Source organism: Melospiza melodia, chromosome 13 (genome assembly GCF_035770615.1).
Source record: "Melospiza melodia melodia isolate bMelMel2 chromosome 13, bMelMel2.pri, whole genome shotgun sequence".
Classification (NCBI taxonomy): Eukaryota; Metazoa; Chordata; class Aves; order Passeriformes; family Passerellidae; genus Melospiza; species Melospiza melodia.
This window is the reverse complement of record NC_086206.1, coordinates 13,444,500-13,462,974: the sequence shown is the minus strand read 5'-3', so window position 1 is coordinate 13,462,974 and position 18,475 is coordinate 13,444,500. Positions and strand designations below refer to the sequence as shown.

General features: G+C 42.0%; 1 protein-coding gene across 1 annotated transcript in view; it reads right to left on the bottom strand.

The window, feature by feature from the left end:
- The window catches only part of SLC6A2 (solute carrier family 6 member 2), a 55,125-nt gene extending 36,952 nt beyond the window's left edge, over positions 1–18,173 (bottom strand). The window contains exon 1 of the mRNA XM_063167796.1: positions 17,792–18,173. Coding sequence (XP_063023866.1) covers positions 17,792–18,101 — 310 coding nt within the window. The 5' untranslated portion in view covers positions 18,102–18,173. The remainder of the gene's footprint in view (positions 1–17,791) is intronic.
- Positions 18,174–18,475: the final 302 nt, after the last annotated feature.

Genomic DNA, 18,475 nt, shown 5'->3' with positions numbered 1-18,475 from the left:
GGGCCAGAGGCAAGGCAGTCCTGGTGGTCCTGTTGCTTTAGATCCAGCGGTGTGAATTGAAGCACAGCCCAGCCTCCTCTGCAGGAGCACTTGCAGTTAATGCCTGCCCTGTCTGGAGGTCAGAGCGCTAGAAAGGGTGGCACCATGTGTCCCTCCTGCCTGTGTCACCAGCCACAGAAACTGCAGGGCTTTAACTACATGAATCCAGTGTCACATTTGGATAGGCCAGAGAGCTGAGCTCTTAGGAAGCAGAGCTTGGCTAAAACTTCACTCAAGCCTGCCAAGACCTCCCTACCTCGGCGAGCTGTGCGACCGCGGCCTTGGCAGGAACGCGCCGATCGCACTCGAGGGCATTCCACTCCCCTCTGTGGGAGCACACAGCTGCATCCCAAAGGCTGCACTGCTTTCAGCAATCCCTAATGGTTCCTAATTCCCTCTGCAGCTAAAAAGCTGAAGTCATTGACATCTGTAGAACTGCTCTGGTGCAAGAGCCGTACTTGACTCTCTTCTGAGTCACTTGCAGCTTGAAAGCCACAGGTTGGCCTCAGGCTGTTGTGAACTGCTGCATCTCTGTCCTGACAGATTTCACAAGATCCACACATGTTCCTTTAAGGCACCAGTGCAAATATGGGGTTAAGACTGCCTATGTTTTATGCAAAACTAGGTTAGGTCAAACCCTCAGCTTCTACAAGAACCATCTATGTGAAACTTCAAGTGGAACCTTACACAGATTTTTTTTTTTTAAGTATTGCATTTAATTAATGAAGGACAAAATACAAGATAGATTTTGCATTCCTGTATTCAGTGCCAAAGCAACTTCTTAAATTTGGTATACCAGAATCCACACACGGTGTTTCCTCTCTTTGTAAGCATTCCCAGCCTCCTAAGGGGTGGGAAGCAAAAGCTCTAAATATTCTTCTCAGTCCTACTAGGAGGTCTCATCTCACTTTTAAATCCCAGAAAGGAAGAAGCATTAATTTACTAATGGCTGAAAGAAGACACTTTAAACAGCTGTGGTTATCCTAAAAGGATTTTTGATGCACATACAAGAAGTAGGCCAGGACAGGGGTAGTTGAAACAATTTTGAACTCTCTGTGCTTGTTAGCCTTCTGTATTTGTTACCATGGTTATTTCTAGTCAAAATGTTATACTGGCAGGGGTGTCTGCTAAAACAACAAACTCTGAGCAAATATGGCAGTATATTTTCCAATGGGATTGTTTCCAGTATTTGTGCAGCAAAAGTCTAAAAGCAGAGATCTCCTATAATTGCTTTATAGTATCACATGTAGCCATGCACTGGGGTAATCTCTCTGTGATGTGGTGAACTGAAATACAAGCTAATATCTCTATTAACATTGATTAACACTGTTTGTTGGTTTGTTTTTTTTTTTCATTCAGAATAAATAGTTCTTCCAACAATATCAACACACAGTTGATAGAACATAGGACATTTGCTTGGACAACAAGGAAAGTGGGTGGAAACTGATCTGTGCAGACTCTTGTGAATGAAAAACAAAATCACTGATGCAGAGTTCTTGACATCTAGATTGTACAAGATCACCGTGGGTAGAAATGGAAATTGGAAAAGCAGGTGTTTCTAGTACATGGATGTTATCTGGCTCCTCAGCAGACAGGCCACCAAGCTTGCACAGCCTCCAAGGGCACCTCTGAAGGAGGGGGCTGGATCCTGCTGCTGACAACTGGAAGAAGGGGTGGAACACTGAGACCTTACTGGCCTGAGATTAAAAGCAATGAGGGTCTGTGTGGTACAGCAAAGAAATGTCAGAGCTACAAAAGAGCATGAGGGAACCTCAGGTCAAAGACAAGATGATGACAACAGCAGCTGTGTGATGATGTTGACAGCAGCTAGCAAGATATTCTAGTTGTAAAAAATAGCATTTTTCTGCAAAACAGATTGCATGGCATACTATAAAAACTTCAGCAGCATTTCACACATGTATAACTCTCCAAGTATACAAGAAAATCTTCCAAGTATGCAATCTTTTTTAATGGAAAGTATTTCTGAATAATGAAACCAGTGGATCTATACCATAGTGAGTGGCATGTTTCTCTTGAAGCCTTTACATTTAGCTACTCCTTCTAACAAATTTTTGCTAGATTTGAGCTTATTTATATTACTACTCTCAATTTGGGCTCCAAGCCTTCAGTTTTTTCAGAATTGCAGTTTTAACAGCATTCCTTTCACTCGAAAGTGAAAACAAATAGTTTCCAGAAATGGTTCAGTGCTGTTGGCTGAGGCCAACTGAAGCCTGCATTTTTTGTCTTGAGCTGTTAACCTGCTACTGCTTTAAAATCACTTGAAGTAAGTTGATGTGCAGTGTATTTAGAAGGTGGTCACTGATCAGTAACTGAAAGGGTTACCTAGGCCCTCCCCACGCAAATCCAATCATCCTTTTGCCTTTTGTCACAAGAGTCATGAGCTAAAGAAACCCATTAGTAGCTATTTTGAACAAATTAATGAGAGCTAAATATATCCAGCCACTCAGAGCACCATGATTCATTCATAAATAACAGCCAAGTCATTGGCCAAGGTCCTATTTACATAAATTAATGAAATGTTCACATTTACAACAACGTGTAGTTTAAAGATAATTGCAGGCACATACAAGAACAGAACTCTGGCCTCTGTTTTTTGGTAGGAAATTAGGGAATAAATAAGAGACATGGTGGGTAAGAGAGGATATAAATCAGGTTGATCCAAGAGGGACAGTGTGGCAGTGGGAGCTCTGGAGGTTTGCAGGAGCTTCCTGCTGCTGACCTTCACAACATTCACTGTGGCTGGCTTAGGAAAAGAGCAATTTCCATCATTTGCCATGAGTGTGACCGTGAAAGTCCAAAGATCTGCTTCATGGGTTGCAGTGCTAGCTTTTAACATTTTGCCTCTATAGCAGAGGTACTATTGGTGTTGGATCTTTTGTTTCTAGATCAAGGCAATAAGATGAGTTTTAGTTTGGTAAGTAAATACTTGGAGTTTGTAACAATCTGAAAACCTAGCTACTACCTGCCCAAATCCACCATCTTGATTTTATGCCTTTTTCTCTTTTAACTACCTGGCTGGCTTAAACGAGAAATGAGAGAGTAATTGAGCTGAACTGTGGAGCCAGCTTGTAGATTGTTCTGTTATTTATGCCATCCCTGTGGCTAATGCTCAATAGAACAGGGGATGTAGGAGTGGTAGTATCCTCTCCTGGACAGATAACATCATTGGCACCAAAACCAGCAAACTTTATAGTTCACAAACTCTTCAGGAGGTCCTAGCCAGGGAAGATGTGTAGTACTGGACCACTGGGTCAGCATGCAGATGCCTCCCTGAAGAACACAGCTGCATCACAAAAGACATGACTGCAAGCTTAAGAGATAATAAATTAAGAGGGGAAATTAGTATTCTAGCATTTAATTAATAGGAATGTTCTATTAGTGCTTTTTTCTCCAACCTTGCAGCTATTAGGGGTGACACAAGGATATATTCACCTGCAATTGCACATCAACAAAACCACCCAGGTGTGGTGTAGGCTGTACTTCAGATGTACAAGAGCAAGGTGCCTGTCAAAATGTACCCTGATTTATTGGCGGCAGAACATCCATGGCTAAAAATACTTTTGAATTAAGGCATCAGAAGGTATTTTCCGTGAGCTTGTGGATCAAGATAAGCAGGTATTTCTACATTCCAGCACGAGATCCATAACAGCATAACCTCGTGTGATAAGTTTTCCTTGAACTGTTAAGTACTGAAAAGATATTTTCTGTAATATGTGGGACATCATCATGTACACAAAAGGAAATACTACTTCATCAGCTTAGCTGTCTCTTAAGTGCAGGGAGAGTTGGTGCCAGGGAGATTTTGGCAACGACACTTCTACTTTGGTTCAGATATAGACTGTTAGTCATAGCTTTCTCATCTTCTCAGAGGACTTGTATGCTCATTTGTGTTGGGTTTTCTTTTCCTCAGTCAGCTGTAAACTAAAATGGATGTTTTCAAAATTCATGGATTAATCTGAATGTGATGCCAGAATGGCTTGTGAGATACTTTGATCTAACTTGCTGTCTAGCATAGACCAGAGTTTCAGCCAGAAAAACTTACATACCTGATGGGAAGATACTAGACAGATCCTTTGCTATTTGGTTGTTTGGTTTTGGAGGTTTTTTTGGTCTCATGTTGTTTTGTTTTGGGGCTTTTTGTTTTGTTTGTGTTTCAATTTTGAATCAAGTGTTAGCCGCCTTTTTATAATCTATAGAGATGGAGTGAAGTAAACTAATTAATTACAGTGCAATAGTGGTATCTGCTTTTCTAGCTGAAGTTGCCACCCTGCAGGTACTTTTTGGCATTGGCAGGTTGAAGAGCTGTGCAATTTTGGTACCTACATTAAGTTATGATACTTGCTTTCTGAGCTGTGCTTTTAATGTGTCAGGAATGCCAAGTTTATATCCCTTAATTGTTTTTCACCTTAATAAAAAAGAGCCTGGGATGAGTTCTCTGAAGTTGAGCCCCTCATTTAAGCAGTATTGGTTGGTCCTTGCTTTCTATTCTCTCTAACACTCTCAGGCTTGCCCCTGTGTGAAATGTGCTTTGTGCTGTGCATGCAGCAGGGCAGCTCCTGGTTCTCAGCATCTGGGATGGAGGGTGTTGCTCTTAAAGGCTGCTTTTCTTTTGCACGTTGTCAAAATAAGAACCAGCCAGCAGCCTCCAAGTTAAGCACCCTCTGGGGAGGATGCAGTACCCATTTTAGGCAGCATGAGATTCATAACTGTGCCAGGGTAAAACAAAGTGCCCAAGACATCTTAAATCAGCTCCAGACAAGTGCCAAGCAGCTTTCAAGAAGATTAATTTACAAACCAATAGGAGGAGAATGCCTTGACATTCTGCTAAAGAAGAATCAAGGACAACAATCTGTGATACTCTTAAAAACTTGCCTTACCCCATTTAGTGTTTAATCCAGTTCTAAGTTGTAACTTCAATGTTTGGACTCAAAGACTAAAGCAAAACACTCCTTTTACTTCCAGTCTTCATCAGAGATTTACTTTTCTTTGCGTTATACTTCCTGTACTATCTTAATCTTTACAAACTCTCGCCTAACAGAATCCCCTAAATTATTCCTCTCAGTAAAGGGCTATGTCTATTACAGAAATGTGAGACAGTCAACACTCCTATCTATAAGAATTTTAGTAAATCTAAGTTTTACTCTCAGTCATTAGAAATGAAGCCTTCGGGATGAATGCTCTTTCTGACTCCACTAAAGGAAGCAGAGTAGCTGTACTGTAAATTACATATAATGCAGGTTTAAACAGGGATTTACAGCAGAGGCAAAAAGTTACATTCACTATAAAGCTATTCTCCATGTTTTCTTAAAACCACTATGTGCAGTTTTCTGATATTTCTTAGACATGCTTTCTAGATTATGAACTACAGATATCAGACATATTTGAAATTAATATTATGTTAATGATAGTATGTTATCTAGCCGCAAAGAATATTTTCTTATTGAAGACAAATGCTGCAGCATTTTAATTTATTTGTAAATTTTAATGGCTGTGTGTGGTGCTTTTAATAACGATATTGGCAAATTTGCCATTGCAGTCATGGCTACTGTTTGCATAAATGCCTAGAAAAATTAAAATTGTACTCTTATCAAAGATTATAGTTACTGTTGGATTGTGCTAATATTTTGGAAGGCCTGGGCAATGGTAATTTCCAAGTGGGTGTGGCTTCTTTACTTTGTACCTTTCTGTTAGCACTGAACACAGGAATTTCACAAAAACTGTCACCAAGCTCTTCACAGAAAAATTCTCTTTTTGGGAAAAATCTGTATTTGGCACAGGGTAGTGCTGGTAATATTCTGTGTACCAGCCATTAGGTGGGGTCTCTGAGAATTTGGGCATTGTGAGCACAAAGTGAAACCTCTCCATATCCTCCCTCCTGCAGCAGGAGGGCTGTAAGAACTACTTCTCTTGACATCAATTTGCTTGAAAGGGTAAACTCAGTCTCATTTAGACTACTCAGCTTCTTCTGTAGAAATTAGTAAGACAAAAGCTTTTCTTTAAGTTTGCAACTTGAGCCTTATGTTTGTTCTTAGTGGACTGTTTTCCTAACAGGCTTCAAGCAACGCAATTTTCCCCTCAGTCCAAGCTGTCCCGTGCATGCTTTGTCACTGCCATTCTGCATGGGGCCTCCTAGCTTGATATGCCATGGAAGAATGTGAAAATTACCCCAGGGCCCATCATAGCTCCCAGCCAAGATGAAGCAGAGGCCTATTAAGAGTTTGAAGCAAAATCCTTCTTGTTTCATCACAGTGCAAACTTTTTTTGCTTGGGCAGATTGCAGGGCAGTTTTGTTCACTGATTACTCAGACCTTATGATAAATCATTGTGGCTGAGTCTGGTGTTTTTAACTTGTCACACAGCGATTTTTTTATTTTTATATTTCTAAACCACTTTAAACACATAATACATCATGACTGTAAAACAGCGTTTAGTAAGAAACATATAGGTGATCTTGAAGATTTAAAAAACCTCTTAATTTAGGGTGAAACACAGTGATTTTGTCATCAGCTTTTGTATGAGTCAATGAAGGATTTTCTGACTGTTTAGGAAGACCCTGGTAGCTGGTTTCTGGCTATTTCTGTTAGGGTAAAGTCAAGACAGTAATTTATGCCAGAGAGTAACTATATTCTTATAGCCACCAATTTCAAAAGTTCAAAAACCATGGAGTAGATCCCAGAATACTTTAAAATGTATGATCATCTGCTACCATCCTTTTATTTGCCTGCTTACTTTTAGTTTTGAATTTACTTTGTGCTTCCCCAGCTTTTCTTTTCAGCCTTGAAAGCTAGAAAGAGATTCTTGCCTAAATCATTTGTCCCTATGAAACTGTGAGAGTAAAAGGCACTTCTTAAAATAGAACTTATTTTGTTGCTTGAGCCCAGCATAGGAGAATGCTGAGGTCATAGTCTAACTCTCACAGGGTGAATTTATTTTGTGTAATAATCACCATCATCTATGTAATCCTGGCAGTTTGCTTTTCAGGTAAAGTACTGAGCTGTTGTACTGAGTGAATATCAGTTACTACTTGGTGGAAGTTTTGTGTATCAGTTTAGTCAGGATAGTTTTTTATTACTTTACTGTGTTTGTCTTCTCACATAATTCTTGGTCTGGAAATCCTGTCTACTTAGGAGCCCTTAAGAGAGACGTCTGTTATTTGGGTTTAAATCCTGGCTCTGGTGACGTCAATGGAAAAAAATCACCCATTGACTTCAGCTGGGTCAGGATTCCTCCCATGTGGTTTAGAACCCATTGATTTTAACTGAGGCAGTACAGCCATACATACATGAGAAACAAACTGTAGAAAAGAAGCAAATGATCAAACTCTTCCCCAAAACAAAGTCCTGGACTGTCTTTGATCTCATCAACACCTGTCTCATAATCTCATTTACACATCTGAATGTCTCTTCTGAAAGGACACAAAGCACTGCACAGCACAAACTATTCATTAGTTTTGTGGTAAATTGTAGAACTGAGCTGCCTTGTACAGCTCTGGTCTCCCCTCAGTCAGAGGGCAGGAGCTTGGGAGCTTTCTTCAAGCATCACTGTTACTGCACATCAGTAGGCAGATACAGCCCTGCATGCTGATGAAGAGTCAAGCCACTTCTGAGGGTGGCTGCTGAGCTGCAACTCAGTGTTTTGGTAACATTTGGCCTTGAACTCTCTCTAATATCATAGTAAGCACAATATACTTAATTGTGAAATTACTGTGTTGAGAAACTAAGATTCCTCTGCCAAGACGGAAAGATGCTGAAACCCCCTGAAATGTGGGTTACATTAACATTGAAGAAGAAAAAAGAAATCTTTCAGTTGTAGAATGTATCCATGAAAGTCTGTGTGGAGCTTGGTTTTGTCCCCAAAGGAGAATCTTTTGAGGGTATTTGGAGCACCTTCTAAATTTAGGATTTGAGAAATTGTTTCCTCCTATATCAATCCTTGGGGAGAAGAGACTGCATCTCCATTTTATTGTTGGACTTTCTTTAAAAAAAGGTGTGTTCAGGGCTAACCTCTTGTTGTCAACAGATTGTGTCCTTGTTGTCATTGTGGCCATGCTGACAAGTGGTCAGTGAATTAGGCACCACTAAAAGCTGCCACTCCTATAATATCCTAATAAATAAAATAAAGTGAGAAATCCAAGAACAGTCGGCTAATATTTGTTATTACTGGGCAGCTCTGTGTTTAAAAGGAATGAGCCACCATGAAAGAGATTATTTTTTCCTATAAAAGTTGTGACATCAATTATCAGGTGGGGATCTCCGAAGACCTGTGAGGATCTATTGCTCCACCTTGTGGTCTGAAAAACGCTTCCCGTTACTCTGTAGAGAGTCCTATACCAGAAAAAGTCCAGCCTCTTCCTCTTTTTTATTTAACTGGAATTTGACTGGAATCATAAGGCCTGGAATCAGTATTATGCTTTCCCTCGAGATATGGATCTTAAAGGCAGTAACGTGCTGTCACCTTTGGCATACTTTAGGATAGACATTGCAAGAGGTCTTTCATTACAGAAGAGAAAAATAGAAGCTGAAATATCAATGAAGAGATACATGCCCACATAGGTCAGGAGGTGCAGAATAAATTAAAAATAGCTGGCAAAAACCAAGATGCACAATACTCAGATGTTTTTTCAGTACATAGACTGGGCCCAAGGAAACAGTGGTTTGGATGGTCAGTGAGGCAGTTGCAGAGGGTTCATTCTTCCATGCTGCTGTTGGGCCAGGAAATCAGCTCATCCCCACAGTGCTGCAGGCTTCAGTAAAGACGGATGCTGTGCAATTGCCCAGCCACAATCCTTCCCCTACATCAATGCCACAAAAGCTGTTTCTCAGACTAGCAAGAGTGCTGCAGCAAGACAGGACACCCAGGGCTTGCAAATCATGCAATAACTTTCTCCAGCTCTGAAATAAAGGCTGCAAAGGAGTAATATTCCTCTGCTGTGGAAATCACATTTCTTGTGTACTTCAGTGGGGTGGGATCAAACTAGTATTGCTCTTGTGATGCTGGGTTTGTTCTAGGGAAGCAGCTTATAACAATCTAAGAAAGACTTCATGTCTGTGTGGTCTAACACCACCCGTCTGGGAGGGTTGGATCCTGTTTTGGACACCTAGCATATATTCTTAGACAATTTTAATAGCCAAACTGTAGCAATCAGTTAATACCTACATTAAGAACACAGCTTCTGCAATCACTTGTGCTTTTGGAAGTGAGGGGTTGTGTTCATAAAGTCTTAAGGAGTAGGAGCACTGGAAAAATTACCATCTTCTATAAAAAGACTTACTGTATAATAAGGGTAGCTTGTCTTACTACATACCAGCAGTCAGAATGTTTGTCATAAAAAAAACATTTATGGACTGGCAAAAGACAACTGCCTGCCCAATTCTGCCTGGATTTTGCTTAGTAATGTGTTATCACAGAATTCTGCTCACTGGAAAGTTGGTAGTGTGCTTTAGACTAAAATGAGTGTAGAGAAGGATGTGGCTTACACAGCCAGACCTCCCTGCTGACAGTTTCTGCTTCTGAATGGTAAACCCTGATCCCCAAAGTGCTGCTCTGTGCTGTCACCTTTGTCATGCTTCAGGAAAGATTGCAAAACTTGTTTGAATAGAGAATAGGGGAAAGGAGGAGTGAAAATAAAACAAAGGATAGTTTTCATAAGTAGTTTAGAGGTTCTTTCCTATGGTTTTATTGAAGAATATGTCACAAGGCAAGGAAATCAACTGTTTTCCTTCCATGCCTCTCACCTCCTTTTCCCTTCTTTATGGATTAACGGTTTCAAAAGCTCTGCGGCTAAAATTAAGTATGTTGAATCTATACAGAAATTAAGATGCTGAATTACACTACAGTTACCTGGGATTTCCATGAGAACAGGAATTACTCAACAGTAATCTAGGGATCTAGGCACTTTTGGTGCTGATTTCCTGAAGGACTCCAATATCCATCTGTAGGAAACCAAATTTTGAATGTCAATAAAGCCTTGCATTTGAAACTATTCTGACTTGGCACCAGTATGTAAGATCTGCACAATTAGGGTGGAACCTTTCCATCAAAGGTTCTAGACTTAATACAAAGGTGGGGAGAAGGAAAGCAGATGATTGAGGAGTTGTAGTTGGAGGAGGCAATCATGGGTTTTCCAGACAGGGGTAATGGGCTGCTAACATGAATCCTTTGTCTCCTAAAGCCTTGAGGAAGGAAAACTCAAGGTTTATAACCAGTGTGATATTCCTGGATTACTTACATACTCTTAATTGAAAATGGATTGTGACAGTGGATTTGTCCTTAATATAATTTATTTCAACTTTAATGATTATGACAACAGGAACAACAACAATAATAATTTTTTCTTGTTGTCACATTTCAAATCAAAAAGTTGAGAGAGTCAGATGCAAGATTGCAGGGAGGGGTTGGACAATCCTTAAGTTCCCTTCCAAATTCTGTGGAATTCTATGATTGTATATGTACAAAGAAAATGGAAAGTACTAAGAGTGAGGTAGTAGTGAAAGATCCAGAACTGTTTTACAAAGATGCATCATTTAAACTTGTCTCTTGACTTCTGCATTATAATACTTTAGTATAAATGTATCTCCAAGTATAGAATTGGTTGTGGTTTACTATTTTGTAATAGTGTTGAGAGCAGTTAAGCAAAACAGTGTCTAAAAACTTCATGTAATAACTGCAGTGTAAGTGCTATGGAGTTTACAGGGCAGACTGATATCAGAGAACCATACTACAGTTCTTGAATATTTAATCAATTGGTTAAACTGGGACAAAGGCTTTACAACTGGGAGTTGCTGATGTGCTTACCATCAGACATAGCAAAAATGAAGACATGAGCTACTCGATATTGCTCTTCAGAAGTTGTCAAAATTCTTTAAATTGTTCATTTCCATTTTAACACAGAGCAAGATGTTCAGTAATTTATTGCCTGATTTTAATCCATCATTCCCCTCACAGCATATCTGAACTCTCACTAAAGATGAATGTTCCTCCTGATCTTATGTGTAAGTAGTTGTATTAGTATTCTGTTTCATATTGGTCTCAGCATGGGGAAGAAGTATCTGTCTGGAAATAACATATTTAGGCTGCTGGAGCTGTATTCATATATTCACTGAACTGACGGACAGGTTTGTGGTATTTTGCCTAAAAATGAAAATTCTGCCCCCAAACCATGTCTCAGTCTCTTTAGAGATATTTTGGTTTCTTCAGTAAAGAAGGGTTGTTGGCTGCTACACTCCAAAGCTGGCCTTTCTCTTTTCCATTACTGCCAGAGGTTAAGATGATGTGAGTGAGAAAGCAGACACACAAAGCTCAGGTCCTTGCTATTTCAGTTTGAATGAGTATCCAAACCCAGGTCTCCAGGTCAAACTGTAAGAAAGTCTTGTATTTTTTTCAGTAGGAGTTAATATCAGTTTTGATGGCTCTCTAATGTGACTTGCAGAATTTACTTGCACAGAAATGGTTTACCAGGGATATTTCAGTACTTCTGGTCCTTGGCAGAATTGAGAGGGGTATGCAAGAATGAAGAGGGCTTGGGGGGGAGGCAGGGGATGGGAAGATCTTAAACAGGGATTTTAAGTTTTTAAAAACAGAACTAAGTTTATTTCTTGAAGTCTTTTCTGCCTCTTAGTTTAGAATAAAGTACTCCAAGTGGTAATCAAAATGTGCATCCACTGTACTTGGAAAGATGTATCTTTGCTTTTGTCAGCTGGTTCACACCAGCTCTTTTACAGCAGTCAAGCTGGAAAATCAGTTTTGGTAAATGATTGGATCACTCTTTAGATCAGTTCTCAATACTTGCCCTGCATCAGCCACAGGATGGTCCTCAAATGTGTAACATCAAGCTAAACATTATGGATCTCATCTAGAACCTCTCGACGCTAGTGTATCTCTAGACCTTTGTAAGTTTGTCAAGCTAGGAGTTGCTAGAATTGTTGAGGGACAAATACCATCTCTGCACAGGCAGGTATTTGGCTGAGGGTCTATATAGTGTGACATTTATACACTATTTCATTGTATCATACCTCAGAGTCAGAAACAAGTCGTTTACAATTGATGAACGATTTGGGTGAGAGATTCAGTCCTTCCCTCTCAGCTATTCTTAATACTTCATGTGTAGTAGGTGTATGATGCAGAAATTCCTGTTCTGAAGATTTATTTTGTGGAGCCAACAAGACACGCAGAACAGAACAGGGAATTTCAGAGGAGCAGCTGGCATGTGAGCTCCAGTGCTGAAGAGCCTGGGTGAATCCTTGCCCTGCATGCAACAGGTGATTAGTGGCTGATCAAGGAAGGGAAAGAGAAGAGATGGAGTGGGAAAGGGAAGAGAGCATCTGTGAGCTGGACACTGCCTCTGGATCTGGGAAAGGAGGCAATGCCACCCCACACAGCTGAGCATTCTCCCTAATGTCACACTATGGCTGAGAACCCAGAGCTCATGGTGAAGAAATCAGCATAACAGTTTAACCTATTTGAGGTCAGTGGTTTGATGTGCTAATGGGAATTGAAAACCCCTTTTTTAGGAACCAAAATCACTAGATTTGCATCTGAGCTTTGATTGACTGATGAGTCAAACTCTTGGCGTAGGCTTTGCAGTGAGATTACTTCAAAGTTGATTTATTATTATCATCATCAATGCTATTTTGAAGTATAAACTCTGATATTGTAAGGCAAAGGTCATCCACCTTTAAACTGCAAAGTGCCAGGTTATATTCTTCCCCAAAATAGTGATTAAATTTGGTGGCAGACACTTTGCAAACCTGAGGAGGCAGAGTGCAGTAGAAAGACAAGGGGGTGCTGTCAGCAGCAGGGTTTGCTCTCAGTGCAGTGTGTGGTGGCCAGGCTCCCAGCTTGTGGGAGGTGACAACTCCATCTTTGTGTGTCCTTCTCAATGTGTGACAGCTCCGGGCTCCTGATTCTGTGCTGGGCCTGTTCAGGGATATTTGGATGTGGTTTTTGCTGTATTTGGGTGCCTGTGCTGTGGATTGCTCAGTCCTGCATTACAGCTGATGGAACTATGAGTAGGACAGGGGCGTTAGGATAAATCATAAGATACTTCTGAAGTGTATTGATTGCTGGCAAACTGTTGAAGCAAATAATTTCTTCTGGAAATACCATGGTCTAAAACCACTTTAAAATAGTGCTGCAAGGGAGATTTAAAGTGTGCATTATGATGGCTAAGTAATGTTAAAATATTTATCTGCCACTATTCTTAAATTCATTAAAAACTTAATCTGATTCTTATGATACAGTAAGTCTCAAGTGACTAATCCGACAATTACATGCTTCCTAATGAGTAGTCTGAACATGACTGACCTTGCAAATACTTTGGCTCACAAAAGAAGTACTTTATGTTGGTAAATTCCTTTTCCCCAAATTTCAGTGGGAAATATTAATTCTGCCTATGACTATGCGGGAACAGGAAACAAAAATGAACGTTAATACTGAAAGGGTCTTGCACAAAAACTACAATAGCTTGTTAACTAAGACTGAGCATCATCCTCCCCCACTGTGAGCACATCAGTTAATCATAGTAGGCATTACTCAACTTCATTTGGCATCAGTAAAATTTCATATGTAATCCAAATATCAGGGTAAATCTTTCACTAATTTGATGAGAGTATAATTTTAATAGTCGTCTTCTTTAATTCACCATAGCCTCTTGTAGAGCTGGGGAGCAATTCAAATGTTGGTTGTGTTATAAAGAATTCTTTGGACTACATTGATGTTGACCACTTACAGAGAGAGTTAAACAGCTAGAGAATCTTTGCCTTAAAAATAATTTTTTTAAAAAGTGCTTTTGACAGGGAGGTTATAACAAGATACAGCTCTTGTAAGATTAGCCAGTACAAATGACCATAGGTGATGATTTCTCCAGTGAGAAATCATCCCCTGCTGCTTTGCAACTGTGACAAATGCACTGCGCAAAAAGTATTCCATCTGCTGCAAACAGAGCTTTTCCTCTGTGCTGCAAGCAGCAGTCAAATCCATGTAAGTTGTGGTCTTTTTTTCAGCTGGACTGACAAGGTGATGGTTGAGAATTCCCCCTTTTGGAGTGTTGCCATATCTACTTAGTGGGAGCTTGCAGATTTTCCCCATCTGTTCAGAGTCTACCCTATCACCTGATAAATACTTTAGAGCACACAGTGGACATATCCTGCTTCCAAGAACTCCTCCAGTCTGTTCATACTAAACTGTCCTGTAAGCTTTCTGTGGCAAATTTCACTGCAATGCATTCACTGGATCTGTCTGCCCTTGTACGGCAGGCAAATCCTATGAAAGTAGGTAACTGATATAGAAAAATAAATGCTCTAGATTTTTAGATCTTACTAAAGACTGGGGATTTTTTAATAGCAAAAGAATGATTCCAAAAATTACAGTTGTTTACAGAAGGGTTACATTCTGCCATCTATCTTTGTGCAGAAGTCCCATTGGGGTCTCTCAGCAGGCTACTCCCAAAACACAGATGTTTCTGGCTATTCATTCAGTGTCTTAATTCTGCTGGATGCTTCTTACTCTCTAGCTTTTTGTTACTGGGAGCTTGTTAAAATATAAATGTTTCTTTTTGTTACCACCACCAGTGCTGTCTCCGAAGTTACCTAACAAAATGTCTGTATATCTGCCACTGGGTGGTGTATGCCTTGTGTAAGTAAAACTTACTAAAGTAAACTATCAGAGTTTTGTATAAGTGGAACTTCCAGATCAAACTCAAAAGCCTCCATGTCTGTTTTTTTTTTCCTAGAAAATTTCCCTGGAGTTTATCAAAGAAAGAAACTCCAGGACTTGGCTAGTGAAAAGAAGGAGGTGTATATACATCCATGTCCTTGTAAAATTCAACTTTCAATGAGGGAATACAGTGTGTGTTTATATTTTCCTTCTCAGTTCTTGTAAATTTCCATGCTTTCTTGAGAGCCACCTACTTTTACAAACATGCAAAGGCCCTTAGTGTGTCTGCAGGCATCTTGAATTAATCATAGTTAACTTTAGGGCATAGTCCATATGCCAACCTCCTAACTTTTTTTTTTTAATGTAAAGGAAGATACCATTTTCTACCAGTTCCATGTCATTGATGTTGTTGTTCAAATTCTAAGAACATTTGTAGAACCTTTGTGGTGTAGCTTTTGGTTGGATAGCAGAATTTCTTTTTGTTAGGTGGCACAAGCTGTGCTGAGCCAGGACTTGGGGCATTGTAAGCTGCTTGTGCTTCTGTTTCACTGAGTATTTTGTATCAATAGGCTGATAACATGTTCATAACCCACAGGTTTGACTGTCCAAAGCCAGCTCTAGTTAAGTCACTGAGGCTGAGCAATTGCTGAGGCTTTCAGAATAAAGAGAAACTGCAGGAGGTAAAGGAAAGGAAACCTTTTACCTTCCACTGCTTTACTTTATGCATACTGTCCAAATAAAGTTTAACAGTTCTGTTGGTTTCTTCTTTACCTAGCAGCTCCTTATAAATATCAAAAGGCAAATTGTAATCCTAGTATGAGCATCCTGTAAAATTTTTTATAGGTTAAGTCTAGTCAAGTATAAAAACTTCTGATTTCATCCCTTTAATTTGCTCAGCAGTCCGGAAAAACTACTAAGATAGTGAAATTAAGTCTTCCCTGTTTCTATATCCACATACCAACTTTTGCATGGGGATGCAGAGCAATTATATGTAACCCATTGTGTTATCCTTTTGAGGCAGCAAAAGTTAAATTAGTGCTGGAAAGGTTCCTGCATGCAATAGCAGTGGGGTGCAGGGGGGAGATATTTGATATTAAGAATATCCATGATTTATGACTGGAAAGATCTCAACAAAATCCAACAATATCCCACAGCTCTGCCTGTTGCCTTATGCTTTTTGGTCTTGTAGGAAAATGTACACATAAAGCAAACAAGCTCCCAAGTACAGTTTGAAAAACAGAAGGAACTGAGTTGGCTTGAAACTCAGTAAAATTCTGCTAGAGCCTGAAACTCTTACAAGAGTTACAAGCTGATATGTATGTCCAACATAAGAGGCAATGGATGGAAAAATTTTAAGACACCAGAGTGTTTGGTCTCTATCAGTAATAGCCATGTAATGGCCATTCTATAGACTTTGGTAGCAAAGGTCCTCTTTACCTTTGATATGGAAGAATTACTGCAAACTTTTCACTGAAATGTGCCTCTTGTAGCTGTTGGCTTTCTCTTCACTGCCATTTGGAAGTATCTGAATCAGAAGATATTAATGAAGACCCAGTTTTTTCTAGCTGAACTGACATAAGATAATACATGGAGGCTAAACAAAACACAAGAGTTGCAGACTGTTACCTTCTGTGCCTGAGCTGGCAGTGAGTTATGAACGAAGCAGGTTAGGAAATTAAGTGACCCAAATTACAATAGAAAAGAGTTCAGGCACTCTGGGTGTCACCTTGTGCAATGTGGGATAGGAGAATAATGTCTTTTCCTGAAAACTGCCAGATGATGTGGAGATATGGCAGTGGTGCACCTGTCCTGAGTGCTATGAATGATGCTGCCCCACCTGCACCTGCCCCAGCAGGACCTGCTGGGCTCCTGAAGCACTGTGCTGCTGCAGTGTGAATGGCTGGGCTATTTTTGGACATAACAAAATCGGGATGGAGGTTATTTTTCAGCACTAACTACTTTCTTCAGTCTGTCTGGGTGGTGAGCAGAGAGATTTTCTGACTCCTCTCAGAAGTTTTGGAGCTACCAAGCTCAACTGAGTGTTTCATTAGCACGCATATCCTACTAAGTTCAAAGGACAGGTATAATTCCATGTTATTTGATAGGGATTTTCCCATTCATCCTGCATTCCTATTTCCACAGGAAGCAATTATTTTATGCTACAAGTGTGACCTATTAGCCTTTATCACCAGGCAACCACACTATCACTATATCCATACATGAATACCTTTCAGAATGTGCTTTCTCTCTCTCTGTTCTGTCTGCGTGGCTCACTGTTCACACACCGTTCTCCATCTGCCAGGCAGGGTCTGTTCTTTCTGCGTGTGATTTGAGAGCACCCCAGGCACCTGCCCGGCTTACAGATGGTGTTACTCCATCACAGCCTGGAGTCATCACTGACAGCATGTTGTACTTAGGGAGATGAAAGAGGATGATGGAGTTCAGGTCTTCGTGAAGATACGCCAGACAATCTGAGCCAACTATAGTTACTATGTGTAATTCTTTGTTTCTGTCATTGCCAAACTGTGCAGGAGGTGAGGTTTTGTTTGTAACAAGTCTCCTACCTACTTTGGAGGAGGGGAGAAACCCCCACATTGCAGAACCGAGGGCAGAAATCACAATCCTACATTAAAACTGCCCCCCCGAATCCTATCGGTGGTCTGGCGCTAGCTCTTCTAGATGCTGTTTTTCTGCTTGGGCGTTTTTGGTTTGGCCTTTTTTCCCCCCCTCCTCTGGGTGCTATTTTTTGGGAACGAAAAAAAGTGTTCGGCAGCCTGGAGTGGCAGCAGAAGGCAAATACGCTTGTACTGAAAAACTAAGTTAAACTTCGAGGAGTGTGCGAGCGATCGCTGCCGGGAAGGGACAGCGCGGTGCCCTGGGGGCCGCGGCGGGTCCGCGCTGCCCGGGAGGAGCGGGGAGCGCGGCGGTGCCGCTCTCCTGCCTCGGGCACCGGGCACCGCGCCCGGCACCGGGGGGGAGCCCGGCTCCGGCTTCCCGCACAAACTCCGCCAGCAGGAGCGGGATGCCGCTCTCGGGGCTGTGGGGCCGGGGAAAAAGACCTCGCAAGCGCTTCTCTTACCCCCTCCATTTTTGTAGCAGAGGTATGGAAATCGCCAGACGTTGGCCAGGTCGACGGCGAAGCCGATGACGGAGAGGAGGAAGTCGATCTTCTTGCCCCAGGTCTCCCTGTCCTGGGTGCCGTAGCGCGGCGCGGGGGCGGCGGGCAGGAGGCTGCTGCTGGTGTACTGCACCCCGTTGTGCTCCTTCACCAGCAGCAGCTCCACGTCCTTCTTGGGCGGCGGCGGCGGCCCCGCGCGGTCCGGCAAGGGGGCCACCACCGACACTTTGCGCTCGGGCTGGACCTGTTTGTTCATCCTCGCCTTAAACATCCAGAGAGAGCGAGCTGAGGAGGGGGCGCGCAGATAACGGAAGTGCGCTTCCCGCTGGAGGCGACTCCGCGCTCAGCCCGGCGCTGTCAGCGCGGCGGGAGCGAGGCACGGCCGTAATAAGAGCCATGCAAATGAGGCGGGAGAGGGGGGACCGCGGCGCCCGCGCCCGCCGGGGCGCCCCCGGGGAGCGGGGCTGCCCGCGCCTCCTGCCGCCGGGAGAGCCCGCACCTGGGGCCGCCGCCCGGAGCCCCGCACCGCTCCGAGCCCCGCACCTGGGGCCGCCGCCCGGCCCCGACCCGCGCCCCGCACCGCTCCGAGCCCGCACCGCCCCTGGTGCCCCGCACTGCTCCGAGCCCCGCACCGCCCCTGGTGCC